This window comes from Taudactylus pleione, unplaced genomic scaffold (assembly GCF_031769625.1).
Source record: "Taudactylus pleione unplaced genomic scaffold, aTauple2 ptg000032l, whole genome shotgun sequence".
NCBI lineage: Eukaryota > Metazoa > Chordata > Amphibia > Anura > Myobatrachidae > Taudactylus > Taudactylus pleione.
Genome location: NW_028284434.1, coordinates 32,731,804 through 32,755,852, shown reverse-complemented (window position 1 = coordinate 32,755,852; position 24,049 = coordinate 32,731,804). Strand labels below are relative to the sequence as shown.

Below are 24,049 nucleotides of genomic sequence, written 5' to 3'. Positions count from 1 at the left end.
TATATATATATACACACACACACACTACCATTTCAAAGTTTGGGGTCACTTCGATATTTACTTATTTTTGAAAGAAAAGCACTGTTTTCTTTCAGTGAAGATAACATTAAATTAATCAGAAATACACTCTATACATTGTTAATGTGGTAAATGACTATACTAGCTGCAAACGTCTGGTTTTTAAAGGAATATCTACATAGGTGTATAGAGGCCTATTTCCAGCAACCATCACTCCAGTGTTCTAATGGTACATTGTGTTTTCTAATGGTACATTGAGGTTGCTAAGCACGTTAGAAGACTAATGGATGATTAGAATATCCTTGAAAACCCATGTGCAATTATGTTAGAGCAGCTGAAAACGGGTTTGCTCATTAGAGAAGCTATAAAACTGGCCTTCCTTTGAGCTAGTTGAGTAACTGGAGCATCACATTTGTGGGTTCGATTATACTCTCCAAATATCCAGAAAAAGAGAACTTTCATGTAAAACTCAACAGTCTATTCTAGTTCTTAGGAATTAAGGCTATTCCATGCGAGAAGTTGCCAAGAAACTGAACATTTCCTACAACGGTGTGTACTACTCCCTTCGGAGAACAGCACAAACAGGCTCTAACCAGAGTAGAAAGAGAAGTGGGAGGCCCCGGTGCACAACTGTGCAAGAAGACAAGTACATTAGAGTCTCTAGTTTGAGAAATAGATGCCTCACAAGTCCTCAACTGGCAGCTTCATTAAATGGTACCCGCAAAATGCCAGTGTCAACGTCTACAGTGAAGAGGCGACTCTGGGATGCTGGCCTTCTAGGCAGAGTGGCAAAGAAAAAAACATATCTGATACTGGCCAATAAAAGGACAAGATTAATATGGGCAAAAGAACACAGACATTGGACAGGGGAAGATTGGAAAAAAGTGTTATGGACAGACGAATCGAAGTTTGAGGTGTTTCACACAGAAGAACATTTGTGAGACACAGAACAAGTGACAAGATGCTGGAAGAGTGCCTGACGCCATCTGTCAAGCATGGTAGAGGTAATGTGATGGCCTGGGGCTGCTATGGTGCTGGTAAAGTGGGAGATTTGGTAAAAAGGGATTTTGAATAAGGAAGGCTCACTCCATTTTGCAACCGCCATACCAAACCCTGTGGACAGCGCTTGATTGTAGCCAATTTCCTCCTCCAACAGGACAGTTACCCAAAGCACAGCTCCAAATTATGCAAGAACTATTTAGGGAGGAAGCAGGCAGCTGGTATTCTGTCTTTAATGGAGTGGCCAGCGCAGTCACCAGATCTCAACCCCATTGAGCTGTTGTGGGAGCAGCTTGACCGTTTGGTACGCAAGAAGTGCCCATCAAGCCAATCCAACTTGTGGGAGGTGCTTCAGGAAGCGTGGGGTGAAATTTCTTCAGATTACCTCAACAAATTAACAGCTAGAATGACAAAGGTCTGCAATGCTGTAATTGCTGCAAAAGGAGCATTCTTTGACGAAAGCAAAGTTTGAAGGACAAAATAATTTTTTCAAATAAAAATCATTATTTCTAACCTTGCCAATGTCTTGACGGTATGTTCTATTCATTTTGCAGCTCATTTGACAAATAAATGTCAGTTTTCATGTAAACCACAACATTTTCTGGGTGACCCCAAACTTTTGAACGTTAGTGTGTGTGTGTGTGTGTGTGTGTGTGTGTATGTATATATATATACTGCATATTGGCAGTGGGGCGCTGATATCATCATTCCTTATAACCACATATCTTGACCATAAGCAATTATTTTTTGGGGGCGTTTTAACAAAAGACCCTTGCTGGCAAAGCGACTCCAGTAAGCGTCTGTCCCTGCAAAGTTGTTTACTGCGAGCTCAGACACTGCGGGTATGCACAGAGGAAGATTGCGATAACCAGCCGAGGAGAAGCATGGAGCTAGCTGGGATGAGGATCACTCCATAGAGTATTGCAGTATAGATCACTGAAGCTTTAGGCTCTTCATGGGCTAATTACTGAAATCATGCAAAAACTGCAGTTTTTGCTGATTTTTTTGGTATGTTTAGGTTTAAACAATTTTTTTTAACTACAAAAAAGGAGCACATTTGCTTTGTGGGGGTGTGCGATTTAAGATGTGTCTAGGCAGTAGAGTTGGGAGGGGTGTGTGCTAGCTCAGCACTAAATTGCAGTATAAAGAAAAGCTGTCCTGTGTTTGTGGGCTACATGCAAAAGCAGCCAGTATTTCCCAGCATTCCAATACGGGTTGTTCAAGGGCAAACTTGTATTTATTTTTTCTTTGCCCTATCTTTTAGTGAGGACCCCCTCCCAGGCTCTTTACTGCTTGAGATGCAGGTGAATCATCTTTTTAGAGGCTAATCTTTCTTTAAACATTGATTATTTTCATTCCAGTTGCATGAGTTTCCTGGAGGCTTGTTCGAATAACTACTCTTGCCAACATGAAACCTCAGCAGTTATTTATGAGCAGAGAATATCTTGTTTTATTAATGTCTGTTGTGTTGTCATTGGCATGGCGTAATGTGTCTGATAGTACTATGGGTTTCTGGTAAATATGATCCACGTGCTGATAAATTATGAGGGGGGGGGGGGGGACATTCCTCAGAGCAGCATATTGTACACTTGGTGACCTGAGGCAAACCAGGCCTGACACCCTGAGAACGTCATTGTAATTGAATCTCTCGCATATATTGTCCAGTGTTACTATACTGGAGGCCAGAACTCTGGTGGCATAATGTATGGTATTGTGGCCAAATGTCTTTAACTCCACTTCTGCAGAGGTCAGAGGGGCTGCTGTACATTTTGGCAAGCTATCTGAACCGAAAGGGTTAAATTAAACCGGACACATTCGGCTGAACTAGTCAAACATTGTATTTTGCAGCTGAAGCATCCAATCTCTCCAAAGCCTTTACGATTAGAAATGCTTGAATGATTACTATGTGGCAGAAAGGACTTTAATCCCCAGATCTGTTTACAGACACGGGTCCAGGCTGTCCGGTGGGGCAAAGGCCCCTGTGCATGCCTGTGGCTCCACGTCTCATTAGGAGAGTCATTTTATCCCTGTGTGTCTGCCCTAACAGAAGGCAGTAGAGACCAGCCAGTGACCGCAATTTATTACACCTGTAAACTACTGTGAACAAAACTGCATTCATATTAAAATATTTTCTTTTCCACTTTAAGCACTCCACTAAATCCCTTCTAGATAATAGGACTTTAGTGGGATCCCAGGGGATGGATCGGCATAAATCTACTATTATTGGTAAAGAAAGGGGTTTAGTAAAGTTCCTAAATAAAATAATTTTAAGCGTTTAGAACTATTTTCAAATGGATACCAAAATGTTTTTGTATCCGCAGTTGGCACACACTGATAGTCACCAGGCTCTCCATAACAACTCGCAGCTAAGCAAACTGATTAAGCGCCTGTTTGAGCACAGCTGGGTTAGCACCACGCTGCACTTTATTCTACCGGTAAGTACCCCGGCCCATCTAAAGCTGGTATCTTAGCTTGTTGTATAGCTGCCTTCACACAATACTGAACTTGGCTTACAGCTAACAACTGAAAATGCCAACTCTATATGGGGAATTATAGAGTTCTTCAAATTGTATCATTTGTTATAGTCAGTTAAAAGGAAATTTTGTACGCACAAATATCAATTCTCAACCAAGCATAAATATGCATTAATAATGCCATTAAGACAAGATATTATTAATCTGGTTTACAACATAGCACAGTAAGTAGCAATGCAGTGAAAATATTCACACTGACTAAATCTGATTCAATCATTTTGGAATATCTTATTACTGAGCAGTGATATCATTGCAATACATACAGCAATTGTAGATTATTCAATAGACTCACCTGAATTTCCTTGCTAGGAGCCTGACACATGGAGCTGAGACGACGGAAGCATTTTGCACAAAAGACATGAGAACACACAGGTTTCAGATCCTTAAGCATGGAGGGCATAGAGTATTTCAGCATACTATACACTTAGCGTACTGACAGAGACTGAAGCACAGCTCCTGGCAATGCTAAACTTACTGTGTATACACGTGACCTCGTACACAGACAAAATCCTTGCCGTCTGTTCTGATTGGCTCCAAGCTTTATTACAAAAACAAGCTCACCATAGCCCTGGCCCTAAGCAATTTCGACAGCAGGAGAAGGGGTTTTAATAGTGGTTCTTGATCAATGCCTTTAGGCTTCTCCAGTCAGCTATAAGCTTTTGTTTTCATTAGAGCGTGGGGGGAGCATGTGACCCTTCCTGAAAAGCCACACCACTGAGGCAGCATGAGGACCTTTTAAATGACATTCAGGTACAGGATGGGACATTATAGATATGTTGGGGGGGAAATAACAAAGTACAGGACCCGATTAGAAAAGCCACAATGTAGGTAATATTCTACTATAAGCTGTGTTTCTGACCTTTTATGACTGGACGACACTAGTTATTTGTTGAATTGAAAAAAAAATTTTACATTTGAAATTCAAAAGTAATGTCAGTAAATAATGAAATTTGTTTTAAAGAAGTTGTACATCTACCCAGCATTAGACGCTGGCAGTGACAGCGGTTTCACAAGAGCACTTTAGGCCGCGTACCCGCTTTGCGTTTAAAAATGCAAGATCAGATGCTTTTAAAGCCACATGACAAACACAAAGGCATTTTACCCTGGATTGTCACTTAACGTTTTATTTGCAGGAGGGAGGAAATTTGAAGTCACACTCCATTGATTGCAGCGTGTTTAAGTTAATGCACTGATGCCAGTCGCTATGGGGTCTTAAAGTGAAAGAAGATTTCAGTTCCGCAGAGGGCAGTTTATAACCAGTCAGATGTTGCCATAGATGGCACAGAATGCCCTCAGCCACTCGCTGCCCAAACCAGTGTTATACGTACAGTCTCTGTATATTTTATTCTAAATACAAACCTTCTTATTGATTTAATTAAAAAGTCATTTTACATTTTGATTTGCTGTACACCACACACTGAACCAGCTAAAGTTCTAGTGGTAGGCTAGTCTACATTTATTTTCTATATTAACTCTTGTTTTGAGTTTTTTAGTTTAATTCATAGCTTTCAGATACTGTATGTATATCAGTAGGTTACACAACTGCTGTATTTGGAAAGCCTTCAAAGCGTTGTAAGAATCCTAGCAGCCAGCAGAATAACATTGTGCAACTTCTGTAATTTATAGCATGGAGAACCCTGTCTGACGCCATAAGGAATTGTATGCGTTTCTGTTTTATTGTGTTATTGCCCTGAACATAAAATGTCTTATCTCCGTATTTTAGGGTGCATGGTTTAGAGTTTACATAATAGGATCAAGAAGTCATTGTAACTGATCGCTTCCATTCCTATGCTCTGTATACGCTATTGCTAAGATTATCGTGTTAAACGTTACTGTATAATAAACAATTTTATTTTATATTATTAAGTAAGAGAAGGAAATACCTGAGCAATATACTATAGTCTAGGGAAAAGTTCAGGATAAAATTAAGGGGTCTATTTACTAAGCAGTGTTAGGAGAAGTGAAAAGTGATAAGGTTCCAGCCAATCAGCTCCCAACTGTCATTTTTCAAACACAGCCTGTGAGATGGCAGTTAGGAGCTGATTGGCTGGAACCTTATCACTTTTCACTTCTAACACTGCTTAGTAAATAGACCCCTAAGTTTTGCACTAGTAACCATGTTTTGTCTCTCTACCCATTATTATTATTATTATTATTATTATTATATGATTTACTAATTCTCACTTGTATAGCACCAGCATATTCCGTTGCACTTTACAATTTGGAACAAAACAATAATAGAAAAGCATTAAAACAAGAATGGGTAATAGACAGATAAAGAGGCAAAAGGGCCCTGCTCGTAAGCTTACAATCTGTTTTCTTTAGAAGTACAGCGTCTCTCCAGGGGTGTATCTACCCCTTGGCCAGGATGGCACTCGCCAGGGCGCCGACCAAGGAAGGGGCGCCGGGCGAGGAGTCTGTATAGGGGCATATCTACCCCTGCACCAGGATGGCACTCACCTGGGGGGCCAGCCGAGGAGGGGGTGTCTCCCAAGGGGCAGGGGGTAGATACGCCCCTGCTCATGTACACATCTGAGGGAAATGTAAAATGACTGAGCAGAGAGCCCTGCACAGCGTAATCGCATGCACCGCCAGGACTCTGAGCTGACTGTCCCAAGTCCTGACAATGCGCCTGTGCTGCTGTACAGCGTGTAACTTCCCGCATCCCCACACAACTGCATGCCAGAAAACTCTGTGTGATGGGGAGAGCTATGATAGGGGGTAGATCTGTGTGAGGGGGGGAGAGCTGTGTGATAGAGGAGATCTGTGTCATGGGGGAGAGCTGTAAGTAGGGGGTGCCAGTCTCTTATTTTGCCAGGGGCACTCAGACCCTTAGATACACCCCAGCGTCTGTAACACCAGTTGGTAAAATGCAGTTAAGTGACTAGTATGGCCTTTGAAATGTAATGTCTGGAGTCTCAATTAAACCAAACGTTCCTGTTTAGCGTGAATGATTGCAAGATAATGTCCTATTGTGTTCTGAGAAAACAATGTTTAGGGAGAGTGTGGGACCCTTATCTTCATAAGTCATTAGTGGTTTACAGGGTTAGTCTATGAATGACAGGCTGAAAAGTCTCATTATCTCTTGGACTTCCCTTGTACAGAATAGGGTGGGACTCGGATAAGGGGTGGGTACTGTCTCAGCAGTAAAACAGCAGTGTGGAATATTTTTGCAAGTTAAAATAATAGAAGTAAATTAGCAGTGCCCACTTTGATCTTAAACTTTGTTGTAAATTATTGCAAGATATAAAGCCTTTTCTTTACAATCTGCCAGCACCAACTGGTTTACAGTATTGTTATACATTACAGATGTAACCTGTAAATTAATTACATTTATTGCAAAGATATTCTACTCTATCAGAATAGATCATGACAATTGTCATTTGGTGGTTGATCTAGTGAAGCATAATAATCAGTTGCGGAAAGGCCGAATGACAGCACCAAGCAGGACTGTAACTAACAGATGGTCAGGGGAGCACTCTACAGAGATATTAGTAAAGGGGGGCACCTACATCCAAATTTTAGCCCCAAAGTTGAGTGACGCTGGAGATGGCTATCCACAAATTACACTAGTCTTGTCGTCTTTTGGCCTGAGCTCCATCATGGAGACTCCATGATGTTGTGGCTGAGAAATGGTGCCTGCATCACCATGGCGGTGCAACACGGCTGAGTAAATCCTTCACTTTGCCAGGGGCGCCCGGACCTTTACATATGCATCTGACACCAAATAACATCACCTACTTTACACCATGTGGGAGGGGCTTGATGCAATTTGCATCATTAAGTAGATGGGTAAGGAGTTTGATGTGGTATAAATTACACAGATATTATCTGTAGATGTCCAGGAAACTGGCTATTTTTACTAGGCTTTATTTATAGGGTGCCACATGTGGTCCGCATTGCCGTACATAGGCTGGATATGGGGCATGCTTACCTACTCTCCCGATTTTGCCGGGAGCCTCCTGAAAATTGGGTGGTGCTCCCGGCCCCACGGAAAAGTAAATAAACCTCTCAGCCGGCCACCGGAAAGGGGAGAGGGGTGATGACGCGATTCGCTCTGAATTGCGTCATCATGATCCCGCCCCCTGCTTCACAATGCCGAAAATCTCGGCATTGTGTAGTGGGTGCGGGGCCAAAATGGCGCGATTTTGTGGTCCCGCCCCCATTTCTGGGTAGTATCCCCGGCCGGGCCCCCTTTACCACACCCCCCCCCTTGTCTGACCCGGCTGCCAGAATGTCGGCAAACCTGTTATGGGGGAACCTCAGGCTGCCCCTACTGTGTGCAAGTGACGGCTACACTTTAGGCATCCTATTCACATTCATTTGTAGAAAACTACCAAAGGAAGTAGGATTTCTGCCAAAGTTCTTACATTACTTTTTTTTCTATTTCTTTTCTCTTCCAAACTGTCTAACCTTAATACATGGATCTTGCAGCAAAATGATTTGTGATTGTGCCTTATTCAAGGAACAGAAAAAAAAAAAATTTTTCCGAGAATTTAATTAATGTAAAAAACAAAATCACATTCTCCGAGGGCATAATGCATTATAGTGGAACAGTAATAACTTTATTAGAATGCAGCAATCCATTCATTAGGAACGTCACATCACATCGTGTATAGTTCATGACGCACAGGCATAGATTGTCTGCATTTTTGTGCATCTTTGCTTAACCTCACAACTTAGATGCCCCAGTAACAAGTAGGCAACAAGTGGTCTTTATTCACTTGCCGAATGCTGCTGTGTTTCTGAAAATGTCCATTCCTTCTCTTGGCTGGAATAAGCACTGCTTCTGGCAGCAATATTCTCAGATCTTTCTAATTTATCTATTTTCATATTGCAGTAAATAAATCAAATTAGATTGATGTTATCTTTGCTTTTCTTGATTTACTGCATAAATAATACATGACAGTTACCAACAAATTATAGAGCTAGTGTCGCAATACAGTGCATAATCCACTCATCACATGTAAATACATGAGCAGAGAGTTTAATTTATTTATCCTATGTAAGAATGGCAGTAGCTGGTACTACGGTGCCACATTAGTGCAGCTCGGTGGGTATAGTCTGAGGTGTTTGGCAGGGGTGTATCTAGGGATCCAAGCGACCCTGGCAATGTAATGGACTGGTGCCCCCCTACCTCCCCTATACAGTGACCCCAGTAGTAATCGCCCAATAGTAATCCCCCCTATGCTGCATTGCCCCCAGTAGTAGCCCCCCTATACAGTGCCCCCAGTAGTAGACCCCATTAGTAGTCCCCCCCTATACAGTGCCCCCAGTAGTAGACCCCCCTATACAGTGCCCCCAGTAGAAGTCCCCCCTATAGAGTGCCCCCAGTGGTGTCCACCTCCCCCAAATTGCCCCCAGTAGTGGCCACCCCTACACAGTGCTCCCAGTAATGGTCACTCCCCCATAAATTGTCCCCAGTAGTGGCCACCCCTATACAGTATTCTCAGTAGCGGGCACCCCCCATAAAGTGCCCCCAGTAGCGGCCACCACCTATTTCAGTGCCCCCCCCCCTGTAGTGCCAGGCTTACACACACACACAAAAAGAACAAAAAAAAATTCAACTTACCTGATCCCCTCTCCTGACGCGACCACCGCTGTCCGCTCGAAGTCCAGGCCCGCTCTTCTCCTGCATGGGAATGAAATCATGTCGTATGACGTCTCTCCCATCACATGCTGTGGGGGGAGCCAGAACATGCAGCTCATGAGTGAGCTCCAGTCGGCTCCCTCCGCGGACGACGCAGCAGCAAATGAGAGTCTGTCTTACTGTCATTGGCTGGCTGCTATTACAAACACACAGCCGACGCTGGCGGCTGTGTGTTTGTAAACTGTGTAGGGCAGACCGCTATCACTGCAGTCTGCCCTACACTTGTGGGGCCGGGGGACTTGTCCACCCCTTGGCTGCTGGTGGCACTGCCGGACGGCGCCCCCCCTTTGGTCGGCGCCCCTGGCCAGTGCCATCCTGGCCAATGGGTAGTTACACCCCAGGTGTTTGGCCCCCCCAGAATCTTTAATCTTGGTGTATGCCTCCATTTATGCCGCGGGAGTAAGGCCGGCCATACACGGTAAGATTTTTTAAACGATGTACACGATTTCAATCGATTGTAACGATCAATCGTGCACATCGTGTGTGGTTTGGCAAGCTGTACAACGGTGATGCGTGTCCCCGCCGTCGTACATCGGCATCGTAGATCTTATGTAAAAACCATAAGATCTGCAATCCGTCATGCTGTTAAATAGGTAACCGAAGCATCTTGTAAGATGCATCGTTTACCATTCACAGCAGCATGCGATGCATCGGGCTGAATTTGAAACCGTATTGAGGTGTTGTACGTTTTCAAATCGCCCCGTGTATGGGCCGCATAAGGCTTCAGTTCAGGGCTGAGGAGGAATGATGAGTATACAAGTGATATATTATTCCTCCGAATTGTGTGTCACCTCCCTCTACCCACCCCCTTAAAAAAAATACTTTTTAAGTAGCTGCACATATTCATTCAGGCGGTTTGGAAAACACTGCTCCCTTTGATTCTGGATAAGAGGAAGACATCTATTTCATGTTTGCGAGCAGTAGTTTGTATCCAGTTTAAAGAGCTCAATGTGCGTATTGTATTTGAAGTGGATGTTTAAGAAGGAAGGAGACTTGTACTGATTACATGCAGAACAGCCCTGCTGCACTGGCAGGTCTCCAAGAGCAGCACTGTGTTCCTGCCACCAAACCCAATTCCTCTATATACTGCGGGATCCTAACTGTTCCTCTTCACATCACACAACACATGCTGTTTTCTCAGTGGTTCACAAAGCATTTAAAGAAGCAAACTCACATAGAATGTTTGTTTGAAATAGCAAGTTAAATACATTTTAAGCATGCATCTGAAACTTATTTTTCTTACAAATCATTATCTGCTGTTCAAATCTCCCTAGAGGAAAAAACAATTGTTTCTATTAGACACAGGCTCTCAGGATGTAATGGCCAAGGGGGAAGAAGACGGGGACATAGCTCAGAGGAGCATTCCAAAGCCTCTCTGCTCACTACCTCATGTGCCGTGCGACTGTGGTAGTCACATAACACTGTGGGTCACATCATTTTCAGAATTATGGAATGACAGGTGTGCAAAGGTCCATGTTTCAAGTGGGACTTGAATCACCAAATGCCTTATGTCTTCTTATATTGCCACGAGCGTTTGGAAACTTTGATTGATTCAATAATTTCTTCTATTCATTTTTTATTAAATACATTTTTTAATAGATGTTTACCAGTGCAAAATAAGGCTGCGGGTTGGAATGCTAATGGGAAATACATAATGGCATAAACAAGAGTTTTATCTGCACAAGTTATTTACCTGTCAATTGTAATGTGCAGACTGGTTTCCCAAATATAAACTGCTCTTTAAGAGACTCCCCTACCCCCATTACGTCTTAATTACATTATTATTATTATTATTATTATTATTATTATTTTTCCCGTAATTCCACATTACAAGCATTATGCAATGTTGCTCTGACAATATCTGGGCTCATTCCAGCATTGATGTACTGAAAACAGAATGCAACTCTAGGCTTTTAAATAAAATGGAACAAAAAAAAAATATTTGTTTTTTTAATATTATGCTGAAGTTTAATTATTAGTGTTGAAGGAGTCTGTTCGCTGTTATGGCTAAATGCAGACCATCATTTGTTTCAGAAGAGTCACTGTAGTGTTTATTGACAATGCATTTGCTATAAGAATAGTTCATCTCTATTTTCATGCCATTCAAAGGGTCAAACAGCGATCACTGTTGGACGTATGCCAAAAATGCCAGTTTGTACAATTTGTAATATTCCACATGATGATAAGAGGGTAGGATCTGACCTTCTCAAAAGGAAGTTATATTGTTTCTGTTCTTCTTATAATGAGCGACTGTGATGACTTGTTTTGTACCATGTTCTACATAAATATATTATTCTTAAAACTATCTTATCTATTTTATTGGGAATAATGTCCCGTAGACAATACATTGACAATACATATACTATAAGAATAGTTCAGCTCTAGGATTCATCTTAAACCAAATCATATTAAGGTGAGCAGCCCCTCTGTGCAGATCCAAAGGATTTGTCCAATGTCTACTGGCAGCGAGTGGAGGTTCAGCATGCATAATGCGGATATCTCCACCTAACATTGAGAGAACGACGTGAAGGTGATGGGAATTTCAGAAGAGGCCTGGTAAATTGCTGGAGTCGAGGGCTTGAGCAATATAGGTGGCTGGCAGTTGGAAATGTCCTAATACTGCTTACTGGAGTAATTCATGTGATTATCCTAAGGCAAATATGTATTTTTGTGCTAAATTTGTTAACAAAATGATCTTGTTGATATCAGTGCAGCATGCAGTATTTACCAGTGTTATGTTGGTCATTCTATGCAAATTAGAATTCAAATATGATGTCACTTATAATTCCGATGTTAAAATGCTAGTGATTTTGTTTGGGTACGTTTGCAATTTCTAAACCAAGGGAGAGTTTTTTCACTTTGATATCTATTTTACATCTTTTAGCCACTAATTAAATGGTGAAAACAAAACTTATCAGGCCAAATGTAATAGGGTGAGAGTTTAGAAAATGTGAGAATTAGCAGAAAACTCTCACACTTTTTAAACTCGGCCAATGTACTAAAGTCGGAGAACAGGCAAACTCTCATCCAGATGTTTTCCCATTTTGAAGATAAACACGACCAATGTGAGAATTTACTGCTAAACTCACATTTTCTAAACTCTCACCCTATTACAGTTGGCCCATCATGTTATTATATAGATTACTAAGTGATAAGCACTATATAATTAGGAGGCGTCTTTCAAACAGGTGGCTGTTAGGATTCTGAGCGACAGAGAGCTAACAGCGGGAAGGCATTTTATATTATGGGTGTTAAGCTGATGGCTCTCCATAATTAGGGCGTTGGGCTCATGTTAGACTCCTAACTTCCAACCATCTGAGTGTAGCACTTAAAGCTGATCAACTAACCACCCATATTATAAAGTGCCAGCCTATATGATAAAAGTGTATCGGTGCAATAGGTGGTTGTCAGCTGGGCGATAACCGTGTAACAGATGACTGGGAGGTGATAGTGCAAAATATGGATGGATGAAGGTTAGGGAGTCAATTTGGAGCGAAAAGCTATTTTCGCGTGTTTTTGGCGAAAACTTTTCGCCGATGATGTCATTTCGCCAGGCGGAAAAGTATCGCCGTATTCAATTTGAAAGACTTTCCGCCTAGGCGGAAAGTCAATGCAATGTAATAGGCGAAAAAGTTTCGCCTATGAATAGCAGGCGGAAAAAAGTGCAGAATTGGGGTTTTGGGGTGCAACGTTGCGGGTAACCCCGTGCAGCCTTCATACAGTTCCCCAGTGTGTAACAGGTGGCTGTCATTTGGGGTATCACAGCTTAGTAGGTGGCTGGCAGTGGGGGGATCACAGTGTAACAGGTGGCTGGCATTTGGGGGATCACAGCTTAGGTGGTAGCTGGAGGGGGAGTCAGTGTGTAACAGGTGGCTGGCATTTGGGGTATCACAGCTTAGTAGGTGGCTGGCAGTTGGGGGATCACAGTGTAACCGGTGGCTGGCATTTGGGGGATCACAGCCTAGATGGTGGCTGGAAGTGAGGGGGTGGGGCATTTGGAGGATCACAGCTTAGTAGGTGGCTGGAAGTGTGGGGGGGTGAGTCACAGTGTAACCGGTGACTGGCAAATGGGGGAGTTACAGCTTAGCAGGTGGTTAGCAGTGTGTGTGGGGGGGGGGGGGGTAGTTATAGTATAATAGAATGGCTGGAGATTGGGGAGCCACATAATTGATGTACTGAAAACAAAATGCCATTCTTGGCTTTTAAATAACATGGAACAAAAAAAATGTGGGTTTTTTTTTTTGTTATTTTATTATACTGAAGTTTGATTATTACTGTTGAACATAATCCTGGAGTCTGTTCGCTGTTATGGCTAAATGCAGCCCCTCTTTTGTTTCAGAAGAGTCACTGTAGTGTTTATTGACAATGCATTTGCTATAAGAATAGTTCATCTCTATTTTCATGCCATTCAAAGGGTCAAACAGCGATCACTGTTGGACGTATGCCAAAAATGCCAGTTTGTACAATTTGTAATATTCCACATGATGATAAGAGGGTAGGATCTGACCTTCTCAAAAGGAAGTTATATTGTTTCTGTTCTTCTTATAATGAGCGACTGTGATGACTTGTTTTGTACCATGTTCTACATAAATATATTATTTTTAACAATATCTGTTTTATTGGGAATAATGTCCCGTAGACGAGCATGCATAACACAGTCGTCCTCCTACACTGATGAAACATGTTGTTCTGAGAGTGAGTGCTCTCACAGTACTGTATGTGTGGGCAGGATGCTGTTACCATATATACGATCCTAGGAGTTTGTGCCTTAGGAAATAACAGCAGTCGCAGCCAGCTCCCAGATCACACAGGCTGTTAGCTTAATAACTGCTGTGCCCTTGACTTGTTAACTTCGTAATTCGGGAAGTGCTACACAATCTGTGTTCAGATCAGTTCTAGGAAAAACTATTTCTTCACGTCCTATTCATTTGCTTTTAAAAGTAAGTAGGTCATTGTGGGAAGTGAAAATCAAGTTGTTTCATTATGCATTGCTTATTTCATTTAATCATTTCGAGGGCGTTTGGATCATGAACTCATGCTTTCCAGCTGATGGCAATATTGAAATCGTGCAACCTAAACACAACTGCAGTATATACAGTATCAGTTAATGCGAATTTCTGAATAACAATTGTTCTAGCTGTGCTTTGTTAGAGTTTTATATTAGTTTGTCCACTGAATGCAGTTAAACGAGCATGTAAACCCAAATATATTAAAAATCTTATATGAAGAACAGACCTCCCCACATATTTTAAATCCACACTATTTAAAACCATTTTTCCCTGGACTTGTCTTACAATTCCATCCAAACTCAGGGTCTGTGGCACACTAATGTGGGTTCAGTTGGGGGAGCAGGGGCGTATTAAGAGAGGAGGGGGCCCGTGTGCATTTCCCTTCCGGGGCTCCCTCCTTTCTCCCCAGCTGCTGTCGGCGAACTGACAGCAGCAGTGGACTCTGGGCACTAGTCTATGTCTGGAGTCTACTGCGTGTGCTCAGGTCACCGGGAAAATGGCACGGCAGCCATTTTCCTGGTGATTTCCTACTGTGCATGCGCAAAACGCCAGGAAAATGGCCACGGTGGCAATTTTCCAGGCATTTCGTGTAGCGCTACTCTGTGGGACTTCGGAGAGGTAAGTATGAAAAAAAAAATCATGGGTATGCGGTGCAGGTCCCCCCCTGGGTCCTTGTGCACCGCACACCCTGCAATCATTATAAATACGCCCTTGGGGGTGGGTGAGAATAAGTTTTCTGTTTGGTTGTCCTGCTCCATTCCCCTTCATATTTAAAAGTGTTGAGTTTAAACATTTTGCTGGATTAAAGGGTAATAAATTTTAAAAAATTAAAAATACGCCCGAAATATGCACCACATAATCAGTGTATCCCAATCAAAATGCCACCCAGATCTACCCAACAATGTTCACGTGAATGTGATTATAGGCTTAGCCTCTTTGAAGGTCCAAGAATTAGAACAGTTCTTACAAAACTGAGACTATTGGAACATTGTAAAAGATATACATGTCTACTGCGGTCATGTTAAAAAAAAAAAATATTAAGTAGCCACAAATCTGATGTCATGGGGTTAAAAAGCTCACTTGGCAAATCAGGATGTAAATTATTCTGTCGTCACCGCCAGAACTCTGAATAAATAATTTATTTTACCTAGGAGACTACAAATCAGTCAGTCTCAGGCTTCTGCACCCTCACGCACTTATCTAATCTAATCGTACATACCATATAATATAGGGTAGCTCATCAATCCTAAGCAACTTGATATACTGTAAATGATAATGGCCAGGTCAGAATTGTGAGCAGACTGTTTTAAGCTGGGTACAAACCAATTCTCATCCAATCCAACCTCAGACCTACCGGTTGGCTAGACATTTGTAGAGTATGTATGCTCACACAGCCTTTGGTTTCATCCAGTCTTGGTTGTCTGGTCTTGTCAAACGATTTTTGAACCTGATGAAAAACTTGGACCAGATCGCCAATCACCAGACCAATTTAGAAGTGTGTATGATCCAGAGAATGGTTTGTCCAAGTCACTCCCGTGAGTGGCAGCCGGTCTGCCAATGATTGCAAGAGTGTGTAGGATAACCCAATCCTTTCTGAAGATGGTTTCAGCATCTACAGATTCGAGATCTGCAGCAAAATTGGACAATTGGATTGGGTGTTGTATCTGAAACCTAGGTCTCTAGTAGGATTGTGTCAACAAATTAGTTGGGAGATGGATCCCTGAGGATTGGATAAGTGTGTACCCAGCTTAAGTCATGTACGTTTATTCTGTACTACATTGGTTTCCTCTCCATTATGGCATCTTTAGTAGACTTGGTTATAATAAACTGTTTTGTCATTGTATATACTACACTTAAATATTAATTAAAAAAACAGAGAGAATAAGAACAGGCCATTGCAAAATATAGAAACTCTATTGTCTGTATGATCAATATTGAAAATTAGAGATTTTCCAAGTACAACAATTTGCACCTATTTCCTCCTGGTAGAGGCGCCATCTTCCCATTGATATTTGGGAAAATGGCGCATGAGCAGAATACAGAAATTACTCTTGCTAAGTGCCGGAGTCGTTGCGATCGCAGCATGATGCCATGTTTCTGAAAATATCTCCTGATAGATAGCACCGCCAGCACTTTACATAGGCCCTTGCGTATTGCACACCCTGCACCCATTATAGATACGCCCATGGAATGTGAAATATGAATGGCAGTTATAGATTGCTTAATCTTAGATCAGCTCTGTGTCCTGCCGTCCACATAATCGTCTTATCACCAATATAAAACTGTTAAGAGTTTGTGAAGGCCATGTGACATGGCAAGGTAGTGCTGAGGAGTCATCACCGCAAAGTCAGGGTTAGTATATAGGGGTTGGGTAAGGGACCCCGGCGGTCGGGATGGTGGTGGTCAGAATACCACCTCTCAAAGGTAAGTTACCTTCCCCTCAATTTTTATATATATATATAGCGGGCGCTAAAAATAAATTTTAACAAATATATATATATAAAAATAGTTCTCACAGATAATTATAATATTAACACATTCCAGTCCTGCTGTCCCACAGTGTAGGTTTGGATACTCCACTATAAATGACTTAGCAAAAAAAAAGAAAGGGGAGCGCTCAGACACAGGCTGTTGGTTTAAATTCAATATTTACTTAAATCAAAATTTAAAATCATATAAATTCATTGGTCCATTGGTGGACCATTCAATCAATATCACAGCAATGTTGCACAAATATGACAATAATAGCGCTATAAAAGCAAGCAATAAGTAGTTAGCAGCAAAGCACAGAAGGTCCAACAGGGCCATTAATTAGTCTTTATAGTTACTGCATGCTCAGGATGACAGTGTTAGTAGTATGTCGGCTGTTAGTACTGTTAAAAGTAGCCAGGTCCAGCAATATTAGTGGTCTGTCAGCTGAATGTAACTGTTGGTGTAAATTTGTCCTGCTCCAATAACAGTCCACAGTGCAATTGCGGGGTATTTATTTAGTACATAAATGTATTTGGTCTTTATATACAGCGCAATAGCCGGCACTCTGTAGAAATATAGATACTATACCGGTGAAGATGGCATAGATAACGTTAAGTGCGGCACTCTATGCAGAAAAGATGGTTCTGATGAAAATGCTTTGAAATAGCATTGAAACGTTAACCTCGTAGCTGTGTCTGTGTGTTTCTTTTCTGCGTGGAGTGCCGCACTTAAAGTTATCTATATACTGTATATATAATTATTTTTATTTTTTTTCTTCGGTTACTTGGGCCATTATTTATTTGTTGTTAAATAAAAGTGCATCGGAATAAGCTACTCTGTGCAGAATGATCTCTACAACATTTGTTGTCAAACACTATATCACATTGTTTTGAAATGATATATCACATGTTTTAGGATTGCATGGGCCAGTTTATATCCTCAGAGGTTTTCTATGCCTGGGGAACATGTTTGTTTTGTTTTGCATACTAGTTTTGTCTCTTCTGTCTGGTGCATGCTCTTCATAACTCCATTGTGTTGAGCACCAGTAATCCAAAAGAATCGGTGCAAGTCAACCATCCTTACTCTATAAACAAAGTATATTTTCCCTAAAGAATAAAATGCATGGCTTTCCCATAAAGTTGGCAGCAGCCTATAGTTGGGATGTGGTCATAATCCCGGCAATGGGAATACGAGCACTTAGAATACCGGCGGCAGAATCCTAAAGGTAAGTAGAGGGGTTAGGGGGAGGGTTAAGGTGTGTACACAATGGGTGATTAAAGTGGATGACTGAACGATAACAATATCGTTATCGTTCAGTCGTCCATTTTTAACACAAAAACGATGAACGATAACAACGAGCGTTCCCGTGGGTTGTTCGTCATTATCGTTCATCGGGATAACATGCAGGCCAACCTGACTATGTCGTCAGGTTGCTGCATGTTATGGAATGGGGGAGAGAGCCCGGCGCTGAACAAAATCTTTATAGATATCTTTCAGCGAGTGTGCTCAATGTCATGAACGACCTTGAGCACACCCTGCCGGGGACACACTGGACGATATCGCTCAGGGAGTATATCGTCTAGTGTGTATGCTCCTTTAGGGCTAGGCACTAGGGGTAGGGTTAGGGTTAGGCACTATGGGTGAGGGCTAGGTTTAGGGTGTGGGCAGGGGGAGGTTAGAGTTAAGCGTAAGGAAATGAGAAGGGTTAGGATACCTACCGACAGGTGTCGGTATCTTAACCCTGTCGGGATGCTGGCATCAGGATTTTGTCCACCAGCATCCCTTACCCTGCCCCTACAGTTTACTCACAGCTATAATATCTATGTGAACACACCCCTGGTAAGTAGTAATCTATACATGCCTGCTGGTTAATGCAGACTGCTAATACAGAAAGATGAATGTTATTTGTATAGTTACGTTGAATAAATTGTTCCACTTCCTGCTCGTACTACATGAGCAAAACATTGTGGCTGTGTGGTTTCTGTGTAATGTCAAATAACACATATATAGCTATAGGATATTTGTTTTTCCCAGCTGAAGAACATTGTTTAGAGTCACGTGCTCTACTAATACTATATTGTGTCATTCTATACATATCAAATCATTTTTATTTATTTTTTGTTTGTAAATCAGCATTTATAAGAGAGTCTGATAATGTTCTGTTATCTATTCCAATAGGTTTAAGTTGTGTTGCATCCTTCCTGTGCACAAATAAACAGCTTTTATGGAATTGTATTATGGGGAACAGACGTCCGCTTTTGAACATTTAATAATAATCACTTAAATCTTTTTATTTTAATTTTTTTATGGCAGAGAGAGAGTGTCATAAACCAACACCTGTTATCGATTGGAAAGTGATAGCTCCAGATGCTATTAAGTGCGTTTCACTCTGCTCTGCAAGGTCCCTGAATTTGTTGGGTGTTTGTGAAATTGGCACCTGGTAAACTGTGATGATTCTAGAAAAGGTGCCTGCAGTTTAAACATTTCTAATTTTGTGCACCGCACCAAGTGGAAATGGGGGACATCTATCATCACTCCAAAGATGCAGGGCCACCATATTTACATTTTTACAAGCAAGGCTGATAATTATTTAGCAACATGTTAAAAAAATAAAAAAATAAAAACTATTTAAATGTATGTTACGATGGGTATTCTGTTTCCAGCTGCTGAATATTTAGAAGCAAAACACACCCACCCAGTTGTTATTTTGTGATATTAATATTTTACATATTTTATGCAAGGCGCCAGATCTGTATGTAACCATTTAACACAGTGGTTCCCAAACTGTGTGCCGTGGCACCGTGGGGTGCCTCCAGGACACTTGCAGGGGTGCCGATCCATTCCCACATAAAAAGATATTTAGTCATTGTGATAGATAAAACCAGTGCTAATGGCTGCAAGTCAAGAAATATGTGGCCAAAAAGAAGCGCAGCCCCGCCAACCACCACATAACTGAGCCTAAGGGTGACATAGAAGCACAATTTACTTCATTTAGTTTTTGCTGAATTTCTCAATAACAAACTTAGGGGTGACTCAGGGGTCCCGTGGAGAAAATGCTGATACTCTAGGGTGCCATGGTTTAAAAAAGTTTGAGAACCACTGATTTAACATAAGAGGTTTCAGTCATTATATTCCCCTTTGGGTCTGTCTAACTCTATACAGATGTTTTAGGAGGAAGCTTCAGGTTGGAAACAGCTGTTAACTTTTATTTTTTAAACATCACATACAATGTGTCATTTCATGCCCCTAAGCAAGTACATATGAATTAACAAAAAATATGCTAGAGGAAAAGCGAGCTTTGTGTGGACTAACAGAACCTGTAAAGCATGACCATTAGATTAACCGGGTTATTAGGGGTGTTAGATGCCACTGCAGAATTCTTGGTTAATAGAATGTAAGCTCTTACGAGCAGGGCCCTCTACCCTCTTGTGCTTCTTCTTCTCTACTTTCATCTAATTCTTGCTCCCCACTAGGGCACCTAACACTTGGTTGCTTATGTGGGTGTTATGGTCGCTAATGTAGCAATGTATATTATCTATGTCCTTGTCCTGTATTGTATTGTATTGTACTGTACTGTAAGTCAGTGGTCAACTTATTTGTTTATGTACTTTGTAAGGCACTGCGGAACACTTGTGGCGCCATATAAATAAATTATAATAATAATAATAGTCTTGCGCTTTCATATGTTCACATGGTTAATAGCATTATCATTTCCTGTATAGAGTGCATTTTCCCATAAAAAGCAGTGCTAGTTTATGCCATCACTCGTAGACAGTGCCTTCAACAGAGTGTCTCCAAGAGACTTCCCAACACCTTTCGCAGCATTATGCATGTTTGTGTATAATTGTCATTAGTAATGGTTCTGAAGACTTCCATTTGTTTGATCCCTTTCACTGTTGGGCAGGACTGTGACACCTAAATATATAGGGTATGATACAGTAAATTTAGCATACATTGCTTAAACAAAGTGTGCACGGAATAAATACATATATACCGTATGCATAGGTGTACGCATCTCGTGATGTGCGCACATCTGGTTTACTATCAGTGATCATCAGTACAGAATTAGACCTTCTCCTATACTACAGTACAACATTTGAACAGTAAATCCCCTTTCCTAAAATCACATAGGAGGAGATGCACTAAGCCTTTGTAAAGTGATAAAGTGGAGAGTTATACAGTTCCATCCAATCTGCTCCTAACTGTCATGTTACAGGCTGTGTTTGAAAAATGGCAGGAGCCGATTGGTTGGTACTTTATTACTGTCCACTTTATCACTCTCCAAGGCTTAAGGTTCATATCCACTACATGATAAAAATCAATAATTGAACGATTACGCCATCGTTATCGTTTAATCGTTCATTAATCATGCAGTGAATATACTGCCAGCGACCAGCGATGCGCGCTCCCGCTGTTCATTGTTGGCATCTGTCATCACCTGAACATGCGGGCCAACCTGCCGATTTCGACAGGTTGTGCATGTTCGTGGATGAGGGAGGGTGTCTGCACTGAACGACATATCGTTCAGTGTGGGCACATTATCCACTAAGGAAGATTGAACGATTACAATGTTGTAATAGCATATTCACCTTAAGCGCATCTCCCCAATAATAGGCTACTTTCTCTTTCTGATATCACGAGAAGTGTAATTAAGACAGAATTTTGAACCTTCACATTGCGTGTGATACAGTGTGCTGGTCACGTCATCAACTTGGCCAGCAATCTCCTGGAAAACTACAAACATTTTCTATGTACACAGTAGTAAAGTCCGGGATTTTACTTGTTGGCTGTTTGCATAATAAATTATGTCGACTTTTTAAAGACTTGAGGTTTCAACACACAGCCGTGCAAGCGGCGAGCCACTAGAGACACCATCCGCTGCATAAACTATAGCAAGTGTTGAAAGCAAAGTCTTTAGGGAAACATGCGTTTGGAGCATATATGTTGCAGTTGGGGGCAGGAAACAGATTGTTTTATTGCTTGTTTAGCTGGTCTTAGATATCAGCCATGTAAATGAGAAGGGAAATAATGATGCTTGATTTCTATTATGGTCTCAGTGAAGATACGGATGGTACTATTAACTATCACCAATAATCAACTTTTATTTGCTTTCTATGTTTTGGTAATTCTGAATAACCGTTCTCACATGTGTAATATTACATATGCACATGTGTATCAGATATACTGTATGTAACAGGAGTTTACATAAACAGTTGAATTTCTAAAATAAGAAAGTGAATCATTAATGCTGCTGTATGGAAGTACCATACTCTCTTGCTACAGGTACTATGAGGAGCATTGCTAAACCATTAAATAACGAGGGGCATTCCACTGAAGTGCAGGAAAATCCCAGCTCATATATCCATGTGTTTTTAGTATTTTAGGATAATAGATCCCATAGCCTGTTGAGAGGTAGACCTCATACATACCGTATCTCTGAATGCTAGATATAGCTATTTTGCATACATCAATTGATTCGGTTTGATGGTCGAACTAACTAGTAAAACCTCATTTAGGTTTCTCAGTACAGTTATTCTTTAACCTGATTATTTCTCAAGGATACACATACGCTCTTTCATTAAACTGTAAGCTGGCACCAACAGCCGAAAGCTTCACAGTAAACCAAGTGTTCTTTCTTTACTTAAATATATGATTTTTTGTGGGGAGAAGTTGTTTTATGTGATCAAAGGATTGCATTAAAGACTCTGCTTCTGTCTTTCCACAGCATGAGGCCAATGGAAGCGTTTACTGGGGCCGCTCTCCTACGTCTTTCCATTACTTAGCATGTAAGATGTACAGTATTCTGTGTATGTAATTTAGCAGTGATCTCTTACTGCTTAGTACAGTGCAATACTTAGCTGCACAGAAGGGCACACCACAGCCAGCGTGGGTTGTTAATGAGAAAGCAGCCGTCTCGGTCAGCAGATTTGAGGCTACAGTGTGCCTCCTAATAGAAGTCATTTCTAGAGGAGATCTATTGGACCCTGGTACTCTGGGCCGAGGTCATGTTCCATTGGGAACACAGGGCCCTATTTATATGCTGCACTGCCAATGACAATGTCGGCGGGGAGTAGCTGTGTCTCCTCAGCAGCCTGCACCCATGTCCTTAGCTCCACTGCATTTCTAGGCTTATTTTTTAATGAATAATTTGTCATACGTGTTTAGCGCAATTTAAACGGTTCTGTTACATTTTGGTTCAGGTATTTATAGACATTGACACATATTGCAATGCTGCGGGAAGGATGGAAGGCGCACCATTAGTGATTTCCACAGATGCGAAATATTCAATTTAAAATAATTTATTTTATGCTTCTCCTCAGCGTACTTTACCACTTACTTAGCTGACTCTCAGCACATATACGCTGGGCTAAATTTAGGCTCCAACAGTACGTCAACTTCTCTAAACATAAAAGAATATTGGGCCAAAAGCTCATTTTTAATGACCTTGTAGCATTTGTCATTCTTTTTTTTAATTGTTTTTGGGTTCCACTTCTTTTGTGTCCACAAATAACACCGCTTATATATATCCAAACATAGGCTTCAGAGACAGCACCAGCACAATGCAGAGAATGTATTTATTTCTGTGTACATTAGTGGTTTCCGCCTCGTCGATGGCCCTAATAATAAATAAAATGGGGATATTTTATCTTACAGTGTCCACTAACACAAATATGTGCTGTTTTGTGTTGGGGCTGGAAAGGCTGCCTACACACCTGGCCACAACCAGCGTATTAGAGAACCCTGCAAGTATTCCTGCCTGCAGTTTATTTATATAGCACCTGCCTCTCAGGAGGTCTCGTGAGGCAGTTGCTGTTCTATGTTATCATTCACATGCACACACAAACTAGAGTCCATTTTTGTCAGATGCCAATTAACCTACTACTATGTTTTTGGAGTTTTGGAGGAAACTGGCATGTGGGAGGCCCACACATATATGGAGATAACATACAATCACCAAACAGGGTCCTGCTGGGATTCGAAACCCATGATCCTTAATGCTGTGAGGCAGCAATGCTAACCACTGTGACACCGAACTGCAAGGTGCCACTTCTCAGCAGCAAATGACGGTATTAGCCATTGGAGCCTACAGGCTATATCGCACAAAGTACCAGGAGAGGGATCCAAAATAGAGGAGTCACAGCAGGTTGTGACTCCTGGTCCTGCACCTCCCAACCCCTCTCGCACCCCCGTTTTCGTGCCAGTGAGGTCATACGCCTGCCCTCGTGCCAGCGATGTCACTTCCCTGTCCTCTTCATGCTGGGGCTTGCCCAGTGCTCTGGGAGCTGCTGGGAATTCCCCAGCCCCTCCTAGCACAGCTATTTTGATGTCACCCCCTTGGATGGTATCTCCCAGTGCAGCCCGCACTA

General features: G+C 41.7%; 3 protein-coding genes across 5 annotated transcripts in view; 1 reads left to right on the top strand and 2 right to left on the bottom strand.

Moving 5' to 3' along the window:
• CHLSN (cholesin) overlaps positions 1–24,049 on the top strand; it is a 344,029-nt gene that overhangs the window by 226,158 nt on the left and 93,822 nt on the right. Inside the window, exon 4 of the mRNA XM_088452000.1 lies at positions 3,339–3,452. Within this exon, the coding sequence (XP_088308126.1) occupies positions 3,339–3,452 (114 nt within the window). The remainder of the gene's footprint in view (positions 1–3,338; positions 3,453–24,049) is intronic.
• GPR146 (G protein-coupled receptor 146) overlaps positions 1–24,049 on the bottom strand; it is a 42,069-nt gene that overhangs the window by 11,190 nt on the left and 6,830 nt on the right. Inside the window, exon 1 of one of the 2 annotated variants that reach the window (XM_088451996.1) lies at positions 3,844–3,978. The exons of the other annotated variant lie outside the window; for it this stretch is intronic. The gene's annotated coding sequence lies outside the window, so the exon portion shown is untranslated. Of the gene's footprint in view, positions 1–3,843; positions 3,979–24,049 lie in introns of those variants that run through there. 2 annotated transcript variants of the gene reach the window in all.
• The window catches only part of LOC148539016 (uncharacterized), a 101,142-nt gene that overhangs the window by 70,270 nt on the left and 6,823 nt on the right, over positions 1–24,049 (bottom strand). The gene's annotated exons all lie outside the window — the stretch shown is intronic.